Here is a 23,908-nt window from a genome sequence, read left to right on the forward strand (position 1 = left end):
GTTTTGCCACATCTATCTTTCCTACAACCATAGCTAAAATCTAAGCCACTGGTACAATCTTCCAAAATGTATTGTCATTTGGTTTCAGTACATCTGTCCAAACAGAAACCTTGTGAAAAACCTGTTGGGGCACGCCTGCTAAGATTGACACCGAATGTATGACGACATCAGTGCTGGCATGTGGCTTCTGGCGTGTCTTAAGACACACAAAGATCTCTGTTGAATGAAATCCACTATAATACCTGTTACTAGGTGGACACTGTGATGCACACAGTGATTTTCAGAGATGACAGGATGTCTACTTAAGCAAAGAAATCTAACGTGTTACAGCCTGCATATCTCTAATGTATCGTTTAAACTCAGCATTTTCTCTCTTTGCCTTTGAGCACTTTGTAAAATGGTCCTATGGGAGCCTGGTATTTCTTGAGCTTTCCTGGTAAAATCAACAGAATTTACCTAGAAGGCATTCAATCTGTATAAATATCCTGCTCACAAATTCATATTTTCTAAAATTAATTCAACTGAATGCAGGATGAGTTCCTTAGTGAAAAACAGTGTTAATAATGTAACAGGAACATTAGGGAAAATGCTGTACATTCCTTATTCAAGTAAAATTACTGTGAAATGTTGGGTTGGGTGCGTATCGTCTATATTGTATTAATTCAATTTTTATTATTGTTTCACAGTTTCAATTTCAATGTGGTAAAAAATAAGTCAATATTTAAATACCAAACTATGGTTATTTAGCCTACTTACTGCCGAGTCGACTGTTATGCAAAATAATGCATCTATACGCAGTGTTTTACAAGAAAATAAAAGGTAAATACTCAAAAAGATTTATTAAAATTTGTATACAAAGTTTAATTACAAATATCACGATAAAACTTTTGTTACTATAGACGCTTTCAGAAGTAACAACATAAACAAGCGGCTTTCGTGGTCAACGCCCAACTTCCGATAAACTCCGCTAAGAATAAATAACAACAAAGTACGTTAAATGTAGTTTATTTTGCTTGTTATATAAATAAACAACACGTAGATTACCTAGGAAACCAAAACATTTGTTATTTTCGATGAGGTATTTGTTCAAGAGTTCAGTTTAGCAACTAGTCAGACCATTAAAAAACTAAAACCGAAGTAAAGTTCGAATCAGACGCGTATCGCGTCACTGCACGTGCGTCCGATGAAACGGTGTATAGGAAGATAATTATAAATTCCTGTCGTTTTACTGCAAATACTAAAGTTAAACTATGGTTACTACAACATAAAAATGCTTTAACTTTTTTAAATCAAATTATATATATTTTAGCTGGTAAACACAGAGGTCACTACGTGAGATAAAAAAAAATATGCAAATACTTTTATACTTTGAGTAAACTGTTGAGGTCAGGTCATGGATTAAAGTGAAAAAAATTCTTCTGACTGAAATTTTTTTCAGGCCAAGTCATATTCCTTTAACTAACACTCTATGTAGGCGAGACCAATAGCATTTTAAGGGGAGATTTTTTTGCCATTAATTCCATATTAAAGTCTCCTGTGGCATAGGTTGCTGTAGTTTGCATGGCATTTAAGAGATGAAGGCAAAACAGCTAAATAACTGACTATATAAAAAGATAACATGAATATCAACACCTTTAATGAATCTTTTATTAATTATTTATTAATTGTAAATGTATTTATTTTAGCATTTACTAATAATGTTTTAAATCAGAGTTGAAACTGTTAACATTAGTGAATGCATGAACAACCATCAATTAATGTAATGACATAAACAAGAATTCATTAATGCTTATATACTCTATATTTCAAATTATTTGTTCATAATGCATTTACTAATGTGAAGAAATACAACTTTTTAATATCATATTATTCAGTACACATAAACGAATAATCCAGGGTCTGTTCTGTTCACACAACAGTTTACAGTCACAGCTATACAGTAACGTTATAAATATAAACCCTGAACGAGTAACTCGAGTTAAACTCGTGTACAATTCGCGCACAGGATCACTGTACCTTTATCAACAAAATATTATGTTACAGTAGAGGCAGCGCTGATGTGCTATTTTATGCGCAATGGTTCTGCAGTTTACTTTCTCCTAAGACCTAAATGGCCGTGTTTATATGAGGATACTTGCAAAGACGGGATTTTTGACGCTATTTGTATTTAAGGCCAATAAAGTGGCAAAAATACTCACAAGCTCAATGAAGCGAACGCGCGGCTTATGTGTTCAGCTCTGACACACAAACAGCGGATGCATTTAACGTTAGCACTGTTGTTTGTGTTTGAATGGCTTAATATATCACTTGTTTATAAACTGCGGCGCTTAAATATGTGTGCAAATTTTACGTTTTTTGAGACCACACGCAAATGAAACTGCAAGAACCGACAGGTGGATGACATCAAAGTGACGCGAGAACATCAGAAGCAGTCTCCTCTTATGATTCCTGAAATCGCTCTCACGGGATATGGATGTCATCTGCCTCCTGGTTCTTGTGGCGCCACATAAAGTTTACCCACGAGTTTAATAAACCCGTTGTATCAGCAACTGGCCTGATGAGCATAGCAGTCAAAAACGGGACGCGGGTAATCACGTACGTGAGAAATCATTTACCCCCAAAATACAGGAACCCTAATCGCAAAGACACGTAAATTACCTGGCGGTTTGATTTTCTTATCCCACGAAATGAAAGGCTTGCCAATCTTCATCATTTCGCTAAGCCAAGTCAATCTCCATTGGTCTTTTACACCTTTATCAACCGCCAAAACATCGGAGCCTTTCTGCATTACAAGTTTGTCCATAGCTGAAAAAAGTTTTACCTCAGCTTAACGTGATACAGTCAGAAAACCCGGAGTGGATCCTGTGCGTATGATTACAGACCGCTTAGAGTGGAGAGAGGAACGTGATTTGGCTCCACTCCAGGCTTTGATCACATCCAACTTAAAAAAAGGTGAATACACGTCGTCTTTATTAAAAATGAATTTAATAATTTTGCAATTGACGGAAATCCGTCTAGCGACGGAAAACTTTAATCCATGGGTCAGGTGAATAACAGGCCTTGGCTATCTTAAATTTGTATGTAGGAATTGATATTTTAGTTTTATAGTAGATTAAATCTTCCTGAACGTAAGGATCCTATTCCAGAATTGATTTTTAATTCCCAACCCAAGTGACTTCTCAGAGTAATTTGTTGCTTTCAAAAATATAACAGCAAGACCAATATGATAAATACACCAACATTTAATAAACAGCAACATTTATTTATATTAATTCATTAGAATGAATCCTTCCACATAGTAATAAAGTTAATTAGCTGAACTGTATGCTTATACAGTTATTACTAAACAACTAAATTACTAACTAATGTGCAGTCACAGGTGTGCATTTGTCAGTTATTAAATACAACTTTACAGTGCCTGGCATGAGATTAAATTCATGAGACTAAATTGATGAACTGAACATTGCTCTTTAGACAATTCACTCAAGCATTGCATAACTACACTTATTCATTTGCGACATTTGCACTGTAAAAACCTTTCCTCTATCGCACAGTCCGGTAGCGCTATGACTGTAAGACACAGTAACTTCCTGTTGATGGTTAAAGAGATTGAGAGACCAGATCTATTGTGTGATGTATAGAACAAAGGCAAGCTAATCATACAATCAATCTGTGAGTTCTCTGAATAAATGCTATGTCGTCAAAAGGAAATGCCGTGAACTTCCTAAAGCACACTGTCAGTCACTGTTTTACTCCCCATAAGGAACAAAGAGCTAATATTAGATCCAGCATTTTGTGAGAAGAACACAACAATTGGACTACAGTTTAATAATAGTTAATAACAGGACTTTCTATCAACTTTCTATTATACAAATTATTAGACACCTTGTTTGATAAATGCAACATGGAAATGAAGTACGCAATAAAGGCAAAATGTAATATTAAAGTAGTTCACCCCAAAATAAAAATCTACTTAACTGCTTGAATCATAAAAGGAAACGTTTGGCATGCCGTCCAAGGGTCACTTTTCGAAACAACAAAACTTGTTTTTCACTCACATAGTGACAGGGCTGTTGAATATAATAGTTTTGCGATGCATCGCGATGCTACGATTACTGCATCGATGCATAAAAACTAAAAATCAATTATTAAAAAAACTGTGTTCGACAACATTTCTCTTGCACGTGCAAATTTCTCTCTCACTCTCGTACACATCTCTCTCTCTCTCTCCCGAATGACTCTCTTTCGCACACGTCTCTCACGTCTCTCATGCTATTTTTGTGTTTCATTTAAGTAAATAATGGTGCTGGAACAACATAAGGGTGAATAATTAAAATTCTAATCCTGCATATTCTTCCAAGTGTGGCAACTCAATTTAGGTCCATTTACCTCTGTAGTCATTAATGGTTTTGATTAGTGATGCTCCGATCGATTGGCAACAGATCGGTATTGGTCGATCATCGGATTAAATGACTCAGTACTACTAACTAAAATCAGCTGATCTCACAAACCGATCTTTTATTTTATTTTTACAATGGTAGAGTTTTTAAAATAATGGTGAATTTAAACAACAAAGTGCAAGCATTTTTACAACCAGTGCCCGGTTGCATGAAACTCCTTAAGTGAGGGTTTCCCCGAGGGAGAAAAAATCCCTGAGGTAAGGGATTTATTTAAGAGCGTTGCAACAAAGGTCTTAACTGTCACCCTTACCTAGTGTTTATATTAAATATTTTACGGTAGTCTCTGCCAAATCACGGCAGTGGAGAAGCGGTTGCTATAGTTACAAAATCTCACAGCGTAAACAAATCAACGCACGCAGCTCAACAGACAGCGAATTTGTGTACAATGAAACATTGCAAATAACAGACTTTAAAGTGCCGTATGTATAAAACCTCAAAGTAATTCAAACTTGAAGCACTTTAGATTGACTGACAATTAAAACACTATTTTCCCAATAAATGCACAATACTTTTCGGATTTCGATAGTCCACTTCAGACATTTTACTAACTATAAGTAACTTTGCAACTACTTATCAACTACCAATCTTTAGAGAGTTATTAGACTGTCTGCTTAATATCTACTAACCATTTATTGTGATGATATCTCAACAGACATTCAACTGTCTATAAGTATCTTTGCACATGCATGTCAACTTATTCCACTAACCCAAACCTCTTCCCTAACCCCAACCCTTACAGTCTACTAATACACTAATGACAGTTAGTTGACGTATAGTTGCAAAATAGTGAAAGTTAACTGACATGTAGTTGCTAAGTTATTTATAGTTAGTAGAATGTCTAAAGTGGACTATCAAAATAAAGTGTAACCTACTTTTCTCAAAGGGATTATTTTGATCGTTAGAAATGCGCGTTGGTACTTCATTTTCTTAAATAACCATAAATCAGCCATTGCGTGTAATGTTAAGGGACCTGTTATAGTCCTTTAAGTTTTTAAGGGAAAATGGGACTTTGTAGAAACGCAAAACAGAACTTAAGGTAATACTTTAGCATTTAAGGTTAAATACTTATTGACAGCATAATCTGGTTCCCTAATGGCGCTTTTCCATTGCATAGTACCCCGCGGTTTAGTTTAGTTTGGGTCTGGTCAGCTCACCTCACTTTGGCGTGGTTAGCTTTTCCATCGAGTTTGGTATAACTTCGCAGTGGGAGGGATTATAGGCGTGTCGTTATATTTGCGCTGCCTACTGCTGTGACATCATAAAAGTGAGAGCATCTTTGTAGATTCCCATACATTTATTTATTTCTCACTGTGCCACAAAATTAAAATTGGCCACCACAAATAGATGTTTGCACATCGCGTTTATCACTATCTCTATATCACATGACATTTTCTGTTCAAACACCCGTGGCGTCAGCTGACGGCGCTCCGCTGAGCCTCATTGAAGTTGCATTTAAGCATATAATGCTGACGTGCTCATAGCGAATGTGCCGCCATAAACTGCAAGTTTGGAAAAAATAGGTATGGTGTCCTTGATTCTCAACCTGTGGATGTTTATCATCGCTAAAAAGGAGTTTGGGAACTTAGCAGAGCACAAATGACAACATGTTTGCTCGAGACAGCGCAAGCTAGCACTAAGGTAAAGCTAATCTTTTACATTATAGTGATGACACTGGTAGTGACGATTCTTTCAGATCAATCAGTGATCTAATGTGTTTTCGCGTCACGTTGGAACCCCAACCGAGGTGGTACGAAAAAAAGTATTGGGTACTACGTACTGCACCTAATGGAAAAGCTCCCAAAAGTAAGCTGACCCGACCCAAACCAAACTGTGGGGTACTATGCAATGGAAAAGTGCCATAAGTGAACACTTAAGGGTTTTTCTTGCAACCCATTTTTTATTAAGGGTAACATTAACCTTATATTTAAGGGATTTCTTAGCTTAAGGACTTTCATGCAACCGGGCACAGAGGCTCATGTGCGACCTCTCTCTGCCTTACAGCAATATCATTAAAACTATGCCAGTCCTAACATATATATATATATATTGTGGACATCATGCCAAAAGTTTATTATTTGCATGCGTTTTAAAGGTTCAACAGGGTAAACTTCAGCACAAGTACACAGCAAAGATCTCTTTCACGTCTTGAAGTTACAGTAACTTATACAACTGCCAATGATATTAAAGAGAAACTCACTCTCTGTTTATGACTGATGAACTGTTGTACTTTATAAGAATCACTGTCTGTATTTAATTCATACAGTGAAGACTGTGAAGTGTTTTATTTTTATTACTTTAAACATTAATTACTTTTCATAGTCATATTAAAATACAATTTGTGGAATGAATTTGTTGTGCGTATTTATTTGATTCACTATTAAAACAATAATAAACCTAATTACTGCAAATAATACAACAAAGGCAACGTCTGTGGTATTAATTTATCTGAAAAAAGGTTAACAGTGAAGGTTACAAAATAGCTTACATCACAGTATGAAGAATTGGTACTTGGTATCGACTGCAAAAATACTAATCGGAGCATCCCTACTTTTGATCAAATAAACCAATGTCTGACATAGAAGAGTTATAACTTTCAGTTTCATAATGGCCGGAGCTAAAGAGAGCCCATCAGTCACTAAGCGAAATGCTACTTGTGATTGCAAAGGAAGGAATGATTGTAGCCTACATATGCAAAGATACAAGGAGTTGTGCTGACAGTGCAGAAAAGCTTCCACACATCCACAGAAGCTGACAGAAGCAGATGATAATGGAGTGGGGTGAAAGGTGCCACCCGCCTAACAAAATCCACAGAAAGAGAGAGAGAGACTTTTACACAGCTATGGGATGGGGCCGCGGGGAAGAAAAAATCAACTCAGGTTATTGATCGGCACAAAACTGATCAATTGAGTGACATCAACAATAGAGAACAGAATTTGTGATACAAAACAGATGATGTGTGGCTCATTTTAATGGAGTGAATAAAATGAAAGTGTCGTATGTGTAATAATAACATCCCTAATTTCTTTAAGAATAAATCTATATGGACAAAATGTTTTTTGTATTATTATTGAAAAGGAAGAAGAGAAAATACATCAGTCTGAAAACAGATGCCACAGCTTTTGCCTCGTCAGCAACATCCATCAAATAAAGGTTGCAATGTCTTCTGAGGTAAATTAAATTTATAATTTAACACTTTTCCAGCTTGGGTCAATCTGTTCCGTTTAACGCACTGTTAACCACAAACTTGATGCAATGAATGAGGGAACGTCCAGTACGTCCTGTACGTGGACGTAATGTATTGTTTGTACCGTTTGTTTAAAACATAAGTACAAATAAAGCGTTCCCACATTATGAATGTGAAAAAGAGTGAGAATTGTTTAAGGGTGAAACTCGAGCAAGTGTGCGTTGCGTCTGCCACGTGCCCATTCGCGATTGAAAGGATGTAGCATTTTGGTGTAAAACTAAACACACCCTACCCTTCTACCATACATAATCATTGACAACTCGCATGACAGTGTTTCAAACTGAGTTTACAGTGACCTAAAAAACAAATAGTCCTTTATCCTGACTGTATGCAAAAGCTCTCTATAAATTGCGTAATGTCCTGCAAGCTAACACTTGCTTTAGTGACATGGCAATGTTAAATGATAAAGTCATACTTTTATATACATGTGTCGTGATATATGGCATGGACATCACATATTAATGTTTTTATCTCAGGACTGATTCAGCACATTAAGTTTCATGCAGGATAATAAACCACAAATAAACTAACGTATCCAACTTAGTACCTGGTATTACAATGTATTTCAATGGCAATGGTCTAGTATAGGTTAAGTGGTGGGGAAAATAACACTGACCGATTTAAAATGGGAGCACGTCATTCACCCAAAGGTGACACTTGAAGGCAGTCAAATCACAGCTCATATAACTTATCTGACCGGGTCGGTGCGCCGTACTCGATTATTAAACCAGCAGGTCGACGGCTCAATTGCACAAAACAAACTAATTGACACGTTTCCCGTTGTCTGAAAACCATACTTACTGCTGACTTTCATGCTGCCAAATGCCGACGGCTGCGGTACTGGCTTGCAGCTTTCTGCGAAGGAGGTGGTTCTAGGCCGACCGGACATTTTCAATCCAATATCCCACGCGTCTCTCTGAGTAAAATAGGTATGTTTTTCTTGTGAACGAATCCGTTTCGACTTGCAGGGACTTGGTTATCCCCCACTGAAATAATGAGGAAAATAGGCGAATTCAACTTGACTATCCGGGGATCCTTCTCGGTCGTTTTCTTCAGTGAGCTCTCAACCTCCTGTCCACCGACAGTCTTGCTTTCAGATCATTTCTCCTGATCGTTTTTCTATTGCTATTCAATTTTGTTATATTAGCGACGAAGCATCAAATAAATCTGGTCAGTCTTCTCATGAAATTGGCCTGTGCCCAGTTTCCAAAACCCACAAATCCTCGTCTCTTTCTGGCTAGAAGAGATTTACACAAAGAACACAGTCGGTGTCTTATATAGCCTCAAACCGCTTAGGAATCGGTATGGTTTCTCATCACAATGATGAACCATGCAGTATTCTTCATATATTGAGGTGGAGACTCAACGATCCAGTAGCACCAGCCATGGCGGCTTCCTTGCTCTAACCAACGATACGAATGAGAATTTTCCAATTGCCCAATTTCAAGACTGATATCCTCGGCCGCTCCGACCCACTTAACTCCATGCAAGAGGATCGGGAAATAAGAAATCCGAAATACACGCGGGTGTTAAAGCGACTAGACAAACGCGTTGTTCCGACTGGAAAAGACGATCAGAATTCCCACGGTAATTCAGAAATTTCCTTTTATATTTCTTCTCCGTCGGTCCGAGCTCGTTCTCTTTGTCACTGCGACCGACGAACGCAAACTGCGTTACTTACGCAACAGCGACTTGCTGCTGAATGTGAGCACGGAGGGGTTACGTCAAATCGTGGCATCGTGAATCGGAAAATGTGAACCCGCAGGAAGGCCTGGGGAGGTCGGAGCTAGCCAATCCAGTGCCTTTTCATACAGATGGGCGTGGTAACGGGCAGTCCTGCAGCCAATAGAATTGGCGTAACTGCAGAACACATGGTGCAGTTTGCCAATCTGTCAGTTTTCCGCAGCCACGGAAGAAGGGCGGAAGTTGAAAGTGGGCGAGTTCGTTAAAAGATTGATCGTTTAACTATCAAATAAGCGTCACTGGGGAAAGACCATCACCCAATCATGATGCAGTATCAAATGCAAACGTAACCAACCTGAGCTGTTGCTAGTCAGCTGAGCTCCTGTGATCGATTCAGCAACCTGAAGGTTTGCAACTGGTGTCTACTCAGTACTCACACAGTACATTAATTTACAAACCACTCAAATTTTGATTATAACTATAGTTTGATTATAATTATGTAATTACATCGTCGTTAAGGTGTAATGAGTCATTCTTTTAAGTTTCTATCTTTGGAAACTCTGGGACTTTCTAAAAATCTATAGATTTGTGTGTAGGAAGTATTTCTATAAAACCAGCCTTTTAGAAATGCCATTGTGAAACTAAGGCACATAAACGACTGAGACTTTTTTTATTAACATAGTGACAATGGGTTAGATGAGTGTTAGATAAATATCTAACAAGATATACAAGCAAAAAATTAGCTTTTTCTTTGGGTATGAGGATATAGGTTTAATTTTTTTTAACTATTTCTTTAGAAATTTTGTGCTCATTTCTGTAGTTGAAGCAAACAGGACATGTTTAAGACGGAAACGGGTAAAACCACAAAATGTTTATACGATATTGCTCACACTTTTGTTTATAATTTTTGTGCTGTTGTTTTACAACGACAGTCACTTCCCTAACATACCTAATAAAAAATTAACAATGGTTTAATTTAGTGCTGGGGAAAAATTAATCGCGATTAATCGCATACAAAATAAAAGTGCTTTTTTGGCATAATATATGAGTGTGTGCTGTGTGTAATTATTATGTATATATAAATACACACACATTCATGTATGTATTTAAGAAACATTTACATGTGTATATATATTTATTTATATTTTTATATATTCTATATTAACAATATAAATGGATATATAAATAAAAATGTTCTGAAATGTATATATGTATGTGTGTGTGTGTGTGTGTGTTTAAATATACATAATAATCACACATAGTACAGACACATATATTAGGCAAAAATGCACTTTTATTTTGTATGCGATTAATCGCCATTAATCTTTTCCCAGCACTAGTTTAATAACAAATGAAACTAAATAAACATAGTTACTATGTCAAACATTGCTCACTAACTATGGTTAGTTTGTAACATTTTAAGTAGAGAAAAAAAACAGAAAAGAAACACTTGAAATATTTCTTTATTTTTTGATGAACATGACAAAAAAAATCAGCCTAAACCAAAGGAATGTATAGATTTCAAATGAACCTTTATGTTCACTTACTATTATTGTGACAAAAGTAACTGATTTGATTTCCAACTTTAAAAATTGTTAGTTTGTCATTTTTTCTAAGATATTACATGAAAAAGTGTGTGTGCGCGTACTGTATGTCCTTACTATGAATCACACAACCTTCTTTGAAAGATTTGTCCAGACATTAAGTATTTAAGTGAAAAAACATGCTTGTTAAGTATGCAATGCATACTCAAAATGTGACCTCTGCATTTAACCCTTTCCAGTGAGTAGTGAACACACATACACACACAGAGCAGTAGGTACCTATCCCAGCACCAGGGGAGCATTTAGAGTTAAGGTGCCTTGCTCAAGAGCACCACAGTAGCAACCTGCTGGAACTGAGACTCGAACCGACAACTCTCGTGTTACAAGCTGACTCTCTAACCACAAGGCTACGACTGCCTATTTGCACATGTACATACTGTATGTGAAACACACTTAAGTAATCATTGTGAAAGTGCATTCAGTTCACACACAACACGTGGCTGCTACTGTCTGTGATCATTCTCAATGAGAGTTATGGTTGTCTTAAAAGCAATAACTGATTAAGCTTTTCCTGACAGCTCATGGGGCTTATGGGATAGCAAAGTGTACACACTTCAGAATCTCAGCAGATTCAGTCCTTTATATCATTCAAGCCTGCATCCAGAACTTTGTGAGTGTTCATATATACTAAAGCAGCAAGGTATCCAGAGATGATGAACATTAACCGTATGGTGGAAATGTTGTGGCTGAAATGTTTGCAGTTTCCTGTAATGGGCTTACATAACATGTTACAGTAAATAATTACTTGTTTACATCATGTGGGGCAGAAACCCTGGCGGATTTGCCCTATACTGGGAACATTATTTTGATTTACTGTAGATCTACTGTGCATGTTTCATGTGTAACTAATGTACTCCACACAATGTTTTACAGAGTATTCATCTTTTCTATTCCTTTTTTTATATTATTTTAAAAGTGGAGCTTGTTGCTTCAAGTGCATTTTAAAAATTTTGATGTTTTGACAAAGAGACCTACATCTACAGTGGAACAAGTGATGTCTAAGTAATGCAGGTTTTCTTTTCTGTTTTCTTCAACCACAGACTTCCTTGGGCAAAAGTATGCGTATGCATGTGTTTGTGCATGTGTTTACAGTAACAGTGAAAAGATTAGCAGACAAATCACATCAGGTTTAAAGTCTAAAATCAATCTTTTCATTTCAGTATGTCATCTGTTAGACTATCATTATCAGGTGTTTGTGTGTAGATGCTGACTGCTGACTTTGAGTTATTCAAAAACAAAATCTTTCTAGGAATTGAGGGAACATGTTTACAAAATGGACACAGATATAAACACACACACGTACACAAATGCAATATATGCATATATAAAGGGTTAAATTAAATAAATAAGGATATAAACAAGCACATAACCATAGTGGAAACAACACTTTCTACAATATAACCTAAAACACATCAAAAACTAAAAATAAATATACACACAGTAATATTTAAAAAAAGACTTATATTCAAATCAACATTCATAACATATCTTGTCAACACTTGTAATGTGGTATTTAGCAAAAAATATATTTTTAAGATTCCAAGAAAACATTTTCTTAACAACAAAATACTAAAGATGGTCTTGTTAGTGGCTTACTAAGACAACTTGTCATTTTCATTCAGTTACGCTGTAAGAAAGATCACAATGTTATTCATTTATGACCCAGTGCATTATGGGTAGTCAAGAACAATTTACTCAGAGCCAAACATAATGTGGTGGAACATAACACCACATAGAAATGATCTTACACATAATGACTGAGCCACATTATGGGTAGGATAAAGTAGTTGTACTGTAGTTGTGGAGTATAGTTGCAGCTTATTTCTATGTGCAAAGTGGCAAGATTATTCAAAAATATTCCATGTCTTTCAAAACGTTCACATTTTGCATTGTTGTTGTTTACAGAAATGAATCAAAAACAAATGATTACAAGATACAAAATATTTGTTTAAAAACAAACAAAAAATGGTAGAAAAGCAATCATATAATTACTTAGGTTTTGTCATTTTGAAAATAATTTATTAAAAAATGTAAGAAATATTTTGATTTGTGGGGTAACATCAAGTAAAAAGTAATTAAATATTTTCTGAATGCCTTGAATACATATGAGTGTAGCCTACTTAATCCAAAATAATTACCAAAAATATTTTTACAATATTATTCCAACAATATTATTCCTTCAATAAATCCTATTCCATCTGACATTTCAAATAATATTTGTTCTTGTTTTTTTTCTTGCGTTAATTACTAATTGAAACAAAACTGCTTCAGTACAGTTAATTTTATAAATAATAATATAAAAAAGGTTATGCCTAACTACTTCAAGTTTTCCTTAATTTTATTGAGCCTAAGCCTTGCAATGTTTTATTACAATCTATGAAAATTCACACCACATGAACATTTAATACCAAAAGTATTTTTAAATTAAACTAAAAACATCAAAAGAATTCCTCCATCCCAAAGAAAAAAGTACTGACTATTTACTTACTGTGTGTTTCGTCGTGTCATATATAAAGACTAGTCGTGAAACATGTGAGCACCAATAAAATTTTACATGCCGCCATATTTAAATCTAGAGCTGTTATTGTTTGTTTACATCACATACACATTGTAACCATCGCTAAAAATCTCAAAATTTGAATAGTTTTTTTTTAATAACAAACATATCGTATCGCTTCAGAAGACATTTATTAACCCTCTGGAGTCTTATGGATTACTTTCACAATGAATGGATGTGCTTTTTGGAGCTTTGAAGCATTGGCCAATGCCATTAAAAACCATGCAGGGAAGCTTTAATATAACTCCAAATGTAAACATCTTGGATGACATGGTGTGAGTAAATAATCAGTACATTTGTATTTTAGGGTAAAGTTATCCTTAAGTTACTGTATGAAAAATTTTCAATCGCATATTAAAATTGCCATTCACAGCGGACGTCACACATTTGTGTGATATGAGAACAAGCAGTGATGTCGCCACCTGCTGACAAAGGCAAACAAAGTTTAAAACACACAACAACATGAAGAAAAAACAACAACAACAATCTTGTATCGGACTTCCACACTTAATTACACAGTATTTGTATTGCCACATACCATCTACACAGTTCCAAAAATTGGGCTGCAGACAAAACGGGTGTGCAGAGAACCGCGTAGCCTTCTAATGAGGGTGGTGCCCAACCCTGACTTTGGGTCTTCATTAGACAAAGGTTGGTTTAAGGTCCACCTTAAAGTTTACTACAGGGTGTGCTGAGCGGTACAGCTCCCCCTCCTCACTGTCAGAGCTGGTAAGGCTGTCTGTAGAGTCATAGGGGTGATGCAGACAGCCCCTACAGTAGGGCCGGTGGTAGTAACAATAGTCCTCTGAGCTGCTAGAGTCTGAGTCCGAGTAGTCGTATGGCTTCTCTGATCTTTCTTTCAGACCATCCGAGGCAGGCCGAGGAACCTGTCCTGTGTAAGGAGTACTAGAACATTTGCAAGAAGAAGATTCCCAGTCTTCCTGTCTTGAACATCTCCTGCTGGTTAGGATATCAGTGCCACAACTAGTTCCTGTGTTTGTCTGCCTATTACCCTCAAGGCATAAGTCTTGTCCTTGAGGTCGTCTTGTTCTTGGGCTGGTAGGATTTATTTTGTGGAAGTGGTCTTCTCTAAGCCTTTCATGGTCTTGAAGTGCTGATGCTTTTCTGCGTCCTGGAGGTACAGAGCCAGGAAAATAGTAAGGGGGAGGTCCTCCTCTAGAGGAGTAAAAGGGAGGCCTACGTTTCCGCATGAGATAAGGTGAGATGGTGGGGAAGACGAACTGTAGAGGTGATTGAGTCAAGAGAGGAGAGAGAGCTGTGCCGAGTTCCTCATGATCGGGACTGATGCAACGCCTCCGCACTCGGTCAGGTGATCTGACAGAGCTGCGTACAGCATCTACACTCAGGTCCTGTAAGATCTCCACCAGCTGCTCATTGCTTACAACCACTGTGGTATGCTCCTTGGAGGCTGATGTATCAACCTCAGACTTTTCCAAAGTCTCTGTATCGTCTTCAGAGCTATCTGAGATACATCTAGAGTTTCTGATAATATTCAGGACTGGAACTGGCTCATCTGCGATACCCTTCAGACTTACACCATCAGACCTCACTGAACAGCTGATATGAGAGGACTCATCAGTAGAGTTACTCTGAAGCTGTGAAGGCCTTAGGTGTGCTGAAGAAGAAACATCTGTAGCTACTGAACATTTAGGGGCTGTTTGTGAGGTAGTGTGAGCGGGAAGTGGTGGAGGAGGTTTATAAGGAGGTGGAGAGAGAGCCACTACTGGAGCTACTTCTGAATATCGTGTTATGAAGGGGGAATCGGGAGATACCACTGTTGTTTGGGTAGAGGTGGAGTTCAGGTTAGTATTGGAGGAATCCATTTCTCCCTCATCTAAGGTGTGGCTAACAGTCATTATTTTAAGCAGTTTGTCTTTGGCGTTATTCACTTGTTCCTGTAGGCTGTCGATAATGGCATTCTTCTGCAAATTGAGGAAACATAGGAAAAATCGTTTAAACTTCATTGTCCTAATTGGTTATGTCATTATCCTGAATGGCTTAGTTCACTGAGTAAGTGTATGGGCTAGGTGGAAAGTTTTCAGGATTGGAAATCATAAAGTGGTGCCTTAAGGGACTATAAAACAATGGATTTAGCCTTACTCATGGGATAGTGACGCACAATGCTGTGTTATCCACACCCAGTCCTGGAATTTATCATCAGACGCATACATCAGTAGCAATCTCACAGAGTTTTATTATGCAGTTTTTAAATGATATAATAGCACATATTAAGCACATAATTTAAAATGACTTGTTGTATTTGAAAATCTACTTGTTGTAAAATCTAAAAGGCATTTTTTTACAGTGATAACTACTCAGAAAAAGAATGAATTAGTTGTTTTTAGAACCTTTGACTGAATGGTTCGTCAGGGAAGAAAAGAGACGCTCACATGTACATGTACCTCATTAATGAGCCTTTTCATGGAGTCATTTTCTCCAAGTAGATAATAGATCTCATCCTCGCTGTACATGGAGCTCATGGTCTTGCTGGGACTACTGAAGTATTTTGCCATCTGACTGGAATGAGAGTTTGTCTCCTCTTCAAAGTGTCTCCACTGGGTCAACTTGGGAGATAAAGGAATTACAGGTAAATACAGACATAAATACATGTACAAATCCTGAATATGTCTGTCTGTCTGTCTATCTATCTAGTCTGTCTTTCTGTCTGTTGAAATGTATATCTATCGACCTATCAATCTGTCTGTGTATCTATCTGTCTGTCTGTCTATCTATCTATTGAACTATCTATCTTCTGAACTATCAATCTATCTGTCTGTCTATATATCTATCTATCTACTGTATCTATTGAACTGTCTATCTGTGTTGAACTATCAATCTATCTGTATGTCTGTCTATCTTTCTGCCTGTCTGTCTATTGAACTGTCTATCTATCGACCTATCAATCTGTCTGTAAATCTGTCGTCTGTCTGTTTGTTTGTCTATCTATCTATCTGTCTGTCTGTTGAAATGTCTATCTATCGACCTATCAATCTGTCTGTGAATCTATCTGTCTATGAATCTGTCTGTCTGTGAATATGTCTGTCTGTCTGTCTCTCTAGTCTGTCTGTTTGTCGAAATGTCTATCTATCGACCTATCAATCTGTCTGTGTATCTATCTATCTGTCTGTCTGTCTATCTATCTATTGAACTATCTATATGTTGAACTATCAATCTATCTGTCTGTCTGTCTATCTATCTGTCTGCCTGTCTGTCTATTGAACTGTCTATCTGTATATCTAAATCTGTCGTCTGTCTGTTTATCTATCTATCTATCTATCCATCCATCCATCCATCCATCCATCCATCCATCCATCCATCCATCTATCTATCTATCTATCTATCTATCTATCCATCTCTGTTTGTCTGTTTGTCTGTCTGTTGAAATGTCTATCTATCGACCTATAAATCTGTCTGTAAATCTATCTGTCTATGAATCTGTCTGTCTGTCTGTGAATATGTCTGTCTATCTAGTCTGTCTGTTGAAATGTCTATCTATCGACCTATCAAACTGTCTGTAAATCTATCTGTCTATGAATCTGTCTGTCTGTAAATCTATCTGTCTATGAATCTGTCTGTCTGTCTGTGAATATGTCTGTCTATCTAGTCTGTCTGTCTGTCTGTTGAAATGTCTATCTATCGACCTATCAAACTGTCTGTAAATCTATCTGTCTATGACTCTGTATGTCTGTCTGTGAATATGTCTGTCTATCTAGTCTGTCTGTCTGTCTGTTGAAATGTCTATCTATCGACCTATCAAACTGTCTGTAAATCTATCTGTCTATGAATCTGTCTGTCTGTGAATCTGTCTGTCTATTTATCTGTTGAACTATCAATCTATCTGTCTGTCTATCTATCTATTGAACTATCAATCTGTCTGTCTGTCTGTCTGTCTGTCTATCTATTGAACTATTAATCTGTCTGTCTATCTATTAAACTACCAATCTTTCTGTCTGGCTGTCTGCCTATATATCTATTGAACTATCTATCAGTCTGTCTGTCTGTCTGTCTATCATCTATTTGTCTGTATGTCTAGCTAGCTCTATTTATGTTGCTATCTATAAGTCTGTCTCTCTGTCTGTTTGTTTGTCCTTACCAAAAACCACACAGTTACAGTAAAAAGAGCTGACATTAGCAGTGTTCTCTTCAAACTTAAATTTTTTTTTACTGTATATAAATGCATCATTAATCCTATTTGCAGAGTTGTCACCTGCTTTATTTTCCTGGGTAAATTATAGTTTTCAATCCAGATTTGGTGAAACGTCTCATCCAGAGACTCAAATTCTGAAACATTAATGGTGAAATTAACTCACCTGGGGTACAAACAGCAAGCAGTTAATGGAAAGTGTGCAGATAAAGATAGCACCAGACACTACGCTGTACACCACATTAGGCCAGGCATACAGGTAAAGAGAAACAGGCACAGCCACAGCGGTTGACATGGTTACCAGGCAGACAGCACCCATGATGGTTATAGACTGGTTAACTGGGGGTAAACTGACATTGCTTGTCAGGCCTGCGAGGTACGTGCCATAAAGGAGCAGACTTCCCTGCAGAAACAGTCAGCACAGATATTCACTACTGTAAATCATAAATATATATTGCAGTAAATATTTTCACAGAATAAAATAAAAAGCATTTCACATGTTTGGTATGTTAAAGTGTATAAGTGCTATAATATGCTATATTCTCTTTGCAGTTCACCTTAAGCACAGAGAGGAGAATGACCCACAGATCCGAGTAGAGAGAGGAACATGAGTCTAGCTGGGACAGAGTGTAGGATGCACTCAACTCTATTACCTGACATGATGATAAAACAAGACAAAATACCTATTTACAATTCTGAAGATTGGACACTGGTGTGAATAATTAATGGCGTTTTATTTTTGGGTAACAAAATATTTTAATATTTACCTTCACCATAGCATTTATAGACCGGGAACACTTGATTGGATCCGTCAGACTCCATGTTGTAAGAACAACAACATCCACAAGGACCAGCAGAGCAACCAAACCCATCAGCTGTATGTCTCGAATAATCTGAAACAAAATGAAACAATAAAGTACCAGCCAATGATATCAAGCAACAATACACTTCAAATCAACATATTCATAATCTCACCACTCTCTTGTCAGGTATGCGTTGAGTAAACACTCTATAGAGCCGCCATGTTTTACCAAGCATAGGACCAAACACCAGAGAACTGCCAATACACAGCGTCCAAATCCGCGCCTGAGATGAACGGTGTAGAGAAAGATTGAAAGATTTTTCCTTAGCTTTACCATCCACTGGCCAAAAATATTGTTTTGTAGCACAAATAAATAATGAGGGATGAGTGTTACATGTACAGTATAGTTCAATACTTAACTCTTTCCCGCCAGGGTTTTTTTTTTAAGTTGCCAGCCAGCTCCAGCATTTTTCATGATTTTCTCAAAAGTTTAATGCCTTGCAGAAAACGTTATTCTTTAAAAAAACTCAAATATGGGTAGGTTTCTTCAAAAAACACCAAATATTGAGCAAAAAGCTCTGATAATTCCATTTGTGTGAAGGACGTTTGATAGAGATCAGATTCAGAACGATCCTCAAAACATACAAGGACATTCAGCTGTTAGCCCTAGGGCTATACTTCCAGGTTTTATAAGTTGCGGAAGAGCGCCACCTGGTGGATAATAGCAGTATATTATGGATTGCCGGAAATACTCGTCATTGGCAGGGAAGTGTTTTCTCTTAATTGTCGAGTTAACTCGTCATTGGCAGGGAAAGAGTTAAGGTTATGAGTTTGCTCAAATCTTTAAGTGATGCACACCCTAAAAAGCGCTACTCAAAATGTAATGTGCATGAGTACCTGTAAGATTGCTCTTGATCCGGTTCCCTGCAGTGTTGCTCTTTCCTCCATAGCGAATAAGAAACCACTGCCGTATGTAAGTACACTGCCGCACAAAGTCAACACATTCAGATTGGGACTGGACATCTTCACTATCCTGTGTCAGAGGTACGTAATCAAAATTAAAGTTTTAATTGTGTATTATTTCAATGAACAAATAGACAACCTATTACGCGTTGGTGGATTTCTCACATCACTATTTACATTTGCACAACAGTTAGTTCAGCCTCCACAACATTTAGGGCTCTATCTTACACCCGGCGCAATGCAGCGCAATGCGCGACGCGAGTGTCTTTTGCTAGTTTCCACCCTGCGCAATTATCATTTTCACATTTAGCGCCACGTTGTTTAAATAGCAAATGCATTTGCGCCCATGGGCGTTCTGGTCTGAAAACAAATTGTGTTCAGGCGCATGGTTGCTATTTTGGGGTAACTAAAATAAACTACGCCAACGTAGACCAAGAAAAACCTGGTCTAAAGTCTAAAGTCAATGGCGCAATATGTTTTTTGTTATTTAAAGAGCGCATTAGTAATATGCGCCTATAAACTGGGGGACAACGCGGGTTTGCTTATCACAAACATGAATGCGCAGCAGCACAAAAACGCTTTTAAATATGAAAGATTAAAGGATTGAATGTAAAAGATTATTATTGAGTCTCTTGGACATAAATGAGGACAGATTATGAGACGTTAGAAAGCGCAAAGAGCTGCTTCACCTGCAGCCTAAGTAAATAAATGCTTTGCTTTAAACAAATGCATCTGTTTTTAAATGTTTTTAAATGCTACCTTACGGATTTATTGTATATGATGACTCTGTACCTGTGGATATGGTAAGATGGTAAGATGACCATTTATCAACTAGGTTTTACAGTTTGAACTAATTGTTTTGAGAACTGCATTAACTGTTTTGCAAATGTAAATAGTAATGTGAGAAATGCACCAAAGCGACTGAGAAAAACTGTAAGCAACAAATGGAGATGTCTCAAGAATGATAAGAACAGGATTTCTGTACCTATTGTTTCTAAAGCGTAGTGTGAAAATGAGAAAGAAGAGGGCCAGTAGAATCCCACAGGAAAGCAGAGTCCAGACAACAGCACGGAGAGCAGGAGACAGTGATCGACTCTTTACATCCACACCTGTCTATAGAATAAAAACAGCAAACAAACACACTCAGTCCATATTAAACATTTTAATTAGGGGACAGAATGTACAGTTTCTACAGTATAAAAGTCATTACGTCTATGTATTATAAAAACAAGCGTGTCTGTGTGTATTTACCGTCATGAAAGCACAGAGTCTCTGTAGTATTTCCCAGCCCTGCTGGTTGTTCAGTCCTGAGTAGATGAAGCAGGTACTAGACTCACAATGAGAGCTGCAGTTTAGTCCTGCGTCCATTACTGGCCTGGGCTCTATCTCACCTTACACACATACCATACTGAAAAACAGAAATATATATTTACCATCAAACCTGTCAAAAGACTTACATTTCTTAAAAAACTTTTAAACATGTTCTAAATGCTGTAGACAACAATAAATGACCTCATTGTGTACTTTAAATAAACCTATTAAATAAGCCTATTTCCAAGACAGGGTTTTGATCAATACAGGACAATGCCTTAGTTATATTAGGACATTTAGTTTTTGCAAACATACAGGTGTGCATCTTCAGACAAAACAATGGCACTGATATATGTTTTCAGTTTTTCTCAGTCACCTAAAGGATTATTAGGAACACCATACTAATACTTTGTAGGACCCCCTTTCGCCTTCAGAACTGCCTTAATTCTACATGGCATTGATTCAACAAGGTGCTGAAAGCATTCTTTAGAAATGTTGGACCATATTGAAAAGATAGAAGAGAGGGAGACGCGCACATCCAAACACTAGCAGGTGCTGGAATCTTGAAGTCTGAAGAAGGGCGGGAGCCTGAAACATTACTTCGGTGATTAAATAAATTAATATATTTTTTTGTGAGTTCAGTGTGCGGATTCCTTTTTTTGTCCCATATTGATAGGATAGCATCTTGCAGTTGATGCAGATTTGTGGGATGCACATCCAGGGCACAAAGCTCTCGTTCCACCACATCCCAAAGATACTCTATTGGGTTGAGATCTGGTGACTGTGGGGGCCATTTTAGTACAGTGAACTCATTGTCATGTTCAAGAAACCAATTTGAAATGATTCAAGCTTTGTGACATGGTACATTATCCTGCTGGAAGTAGCCATCAGAGGATGGGTACATGGTGGTCATAAAGGGATGGACAAGGTCAGAAACAATGCTAAGGTAGACCGTGGCATTTAAATGATGGCCAATTTGCACTAAGGGGCCTAAAGTGTGCCAAGAAAACATCCCTCACACTATTACACCACCACCAGCCTGCATAGTGGTAACAAGGCATGATGGATCCATGTTCTCATTCTATTTACGCCAAATTCTGACTCTACCATCTGAATGTCTCAACAGAAATCGAGACTCATCAGACCAGGCAACATTTTTCCAGTCTTCAACTGTCCAATTTTGGTGAGCTCATGCTAATTGTAGCCTCCTTTTCCTATTTGTAGTGGAGATGAGTGGTACCCGGTGGGGTCTTCTGCTGTTGTAGCCCATCCGCCTCAAGGTTGTGTGTGTTGTGGCTTCACAAATGCTTTGCTGCATACCTTGGTTGTAACGAGTGGTTATTTCAGTCAAAGTTGCTCTTCTATCAGCTTGAATCAGTCGGCCCATTCTCCTCTGACCTCTAGCATCAACAAGGCATTTTTGCCCACAGGACTGCCGCATACTCAATGCATTGAAGCAACTGCCATGTGATTGGTTGATTAGATAATTGCATTAATGAGAAATTGAACATGTGTTTCTAATAATCCTTCAGGTGAGTGTAAGTGCCTGCTGCACACGCATCAAAACTGTTTATGATAAAAGAGACACTCACGTTCACAAAATACACGCAAGACACTCCCTTAACAGTAAATTCTGATGATGCATGAGATTATGTGAGTATCTGGCAAACGTCTCACCTCTCCACAACATTTAGGCATTTGTTCATAGTATAAGTCTTTACATGCAAAATAGTTGAACAAGATGTAATACCGTTTTTCTCAGTCGCTTTGGTACATTTTTTGAATCATCCTTGACACTTGCAAAACAGTAAGTGCTTTTTTCAAAACAATTTGTACAAATATCTTAACACCATGGATAACCTGCAAAAAGCCACTCTTTTACTCAAAATCTTTAGTTCATCTCTCAAAAGTAAAAATTTGTTTCAATGAACATGTCAGTGCCATCCAAGTCCTTGTGGCATTGTGTATGGATAAGACAGTCAAATTGTTTAGTCATGTTGTTAATATAACAGTTTACTCTGGAGGGATGTTTGACGTAAACACGTTTTCATGACAATTATTGTAAATTGTAGGTTACACCTTAGTGTGGGAGTTTAATTGCAAGAGAATGGACAAGATTCACATTTACACTTTTACTGTTTGTACTATAACTTGTTGAAAGACCATGTCATTGAGATACAGAAAGGAAAAGACAGCACTGCATAGTACAAAAAAAGTAGAAATGCGAACATATGGATAATCTTCATTAGGGAAAACTGTACTTGCAGTGCTGTAGGAATTACTCCTGTTGGTTACAAATTCTCATCCTCATCACAATGAATATCTTCTCTTGCGACCCAGCGTGGAAAGAATCTTGAGTGTCTTATTCAGTTTCTGCAGGCATCTGCTGTGATGTCATCACACGCTGCATCCATGCCAGCCAGAAGGGTCATCCGTGTATGTGGCTGGCAATCATATACTTTCCATCTGCAATGGAACTGACATTGTCCCAAACTATCACGTACTTTGGCAGGTCATCTCCAATCTGATCCCTCTCTTGTTCAGGGATGTGATCGGGTTGAGAAAGTTGACAAGATGTTCTATACTTTATGGCCCAGTCATTTGAATACAATTTTGTCCTTCCATTGTCAGACATTGTGTTGTGCTCTGGCTATATTACAGTGGCCTCGGGGTGCAAAAATAAATGAAAATGGTAAATTACTTATTTACAAGTTTTTTTAAAAAAAACATTTACACGTTTTTTAACAAATTTACAATGAGTGAACAAATTTACAATTTTATAACAAATTTACAAGTTTTTTAACAAATTTACAATGAGTGAACAAATGTACAATTTTATAACAAATTTACAATGAGCGAACAAAATTACAAGTTTTAAAACAAATTTACGTTTTTTACGGAAAGGATAGGTACAATACGCTGATGTCACGCATCCGAGCCTCCGGTGGGAAGAAACCCGGAAGTATAAAATCCTAATCTTTTAAAAATTATTCAGATCATATCATCGAACAAGTTAACGCACCCTTGATTCCTCTGAAGTGTCCTCCTGGGTTGGAGCTTACAGCACCATGTAAACAAACTCGTCACGCTGCCCCGTTTCAGTCTATGTAACAAACAAT

At 37.3% G+C, this 23,908-nt stretch overlaps 2 protein-coding genes across 3 annotated transcripts in view; both read right to left on the reverse strand.

The window, feature by feature from the left end:
- gsk3ba (glycogen synthase kinase 3 beta, genome duplicate a) overlaps positions 1–9,398 on the reverse strand; it is a 71,672-nt gene extending 62,274 nt beyond the window's left edge. Inside the window, exon 1 of one of the 2 annotated variants that reach the window (XM_065292977.2) lies at positions 8,506–9,398. In XM_065292977.2, coding sequence (XP_065149049.1) covers positions 8,506–8,593 — 88 coding nt within the window. In that variant the 5' untranslated portion in view covers positions 8,594–9,398. The remainder of the gene's footprint in view (positions 1–8,505) is intronic. The other variant, XM_065292978.2, reaches the window with a different exon arrangement.
- Positions 9,399–13,693: 4,295 nt separating this feature from the next.
- The window catches only part of gpr156 (G protein-coupled receptor 156), a 29,873-nt gene continuing 19,658 nt past the window's right edge, over positions 13,694–23,908 (reverse strand). The window contains exons 2-10 of the mRNA XM_065292979.1: positions 20,730–20,886; positions 20,464–20,591; positions 19,413–19,548; positions 18,689–18,799; positions 18,481–18,606; positions 18,271–18,366; positions 17,880–18,116; positions 15,972–16,133; positions 13,694–15,491 (exon numbers count right to left, since the gene is read on the reverse strand). Of these exons, the coding sequence (XP_065149051.1) occupies positions 14,190–15,491; positions 15,972–16,133; positions 17,880–18,116; positions 18,271–18,366; positions 18,481–18,606; positions 18,689–18,799; positions 19,413–19,548; positions 20,464–20,591; positions 20,730–20,846 (2,415 nt within the window). The 5' untranslated portion in view covers positions 20,847–20,886 and the 3' untranslated portion in view covers positions 13,694–14,189. The remainder of the gene's footprint in view (positions 15,492–15,971; positions 16,134–17,879; positions 18,117–18,270; positions 18,367–18,480; positions 18,607–18,688; positions 18,800–19,412; positions 19,549–20,463; positions 20,592–20,729; positions 20,887–23,908) is intronic.

This window comes from Paramisgurnus dabryanus, chromosome 15 (genome assembly GCF_030506205.2).
Source record: "Paramisgurnus dabryanus chromosome 15, PD_genome_1.1, whole genome shotgun sequence".
Taxonomy (NCBI): Eukaryota; Metazoa; Chordata; class Actinopteri; order Cypriniformes; family Cobitidae; genus Paramisgurnus; species Paramisgurnus dabryanus.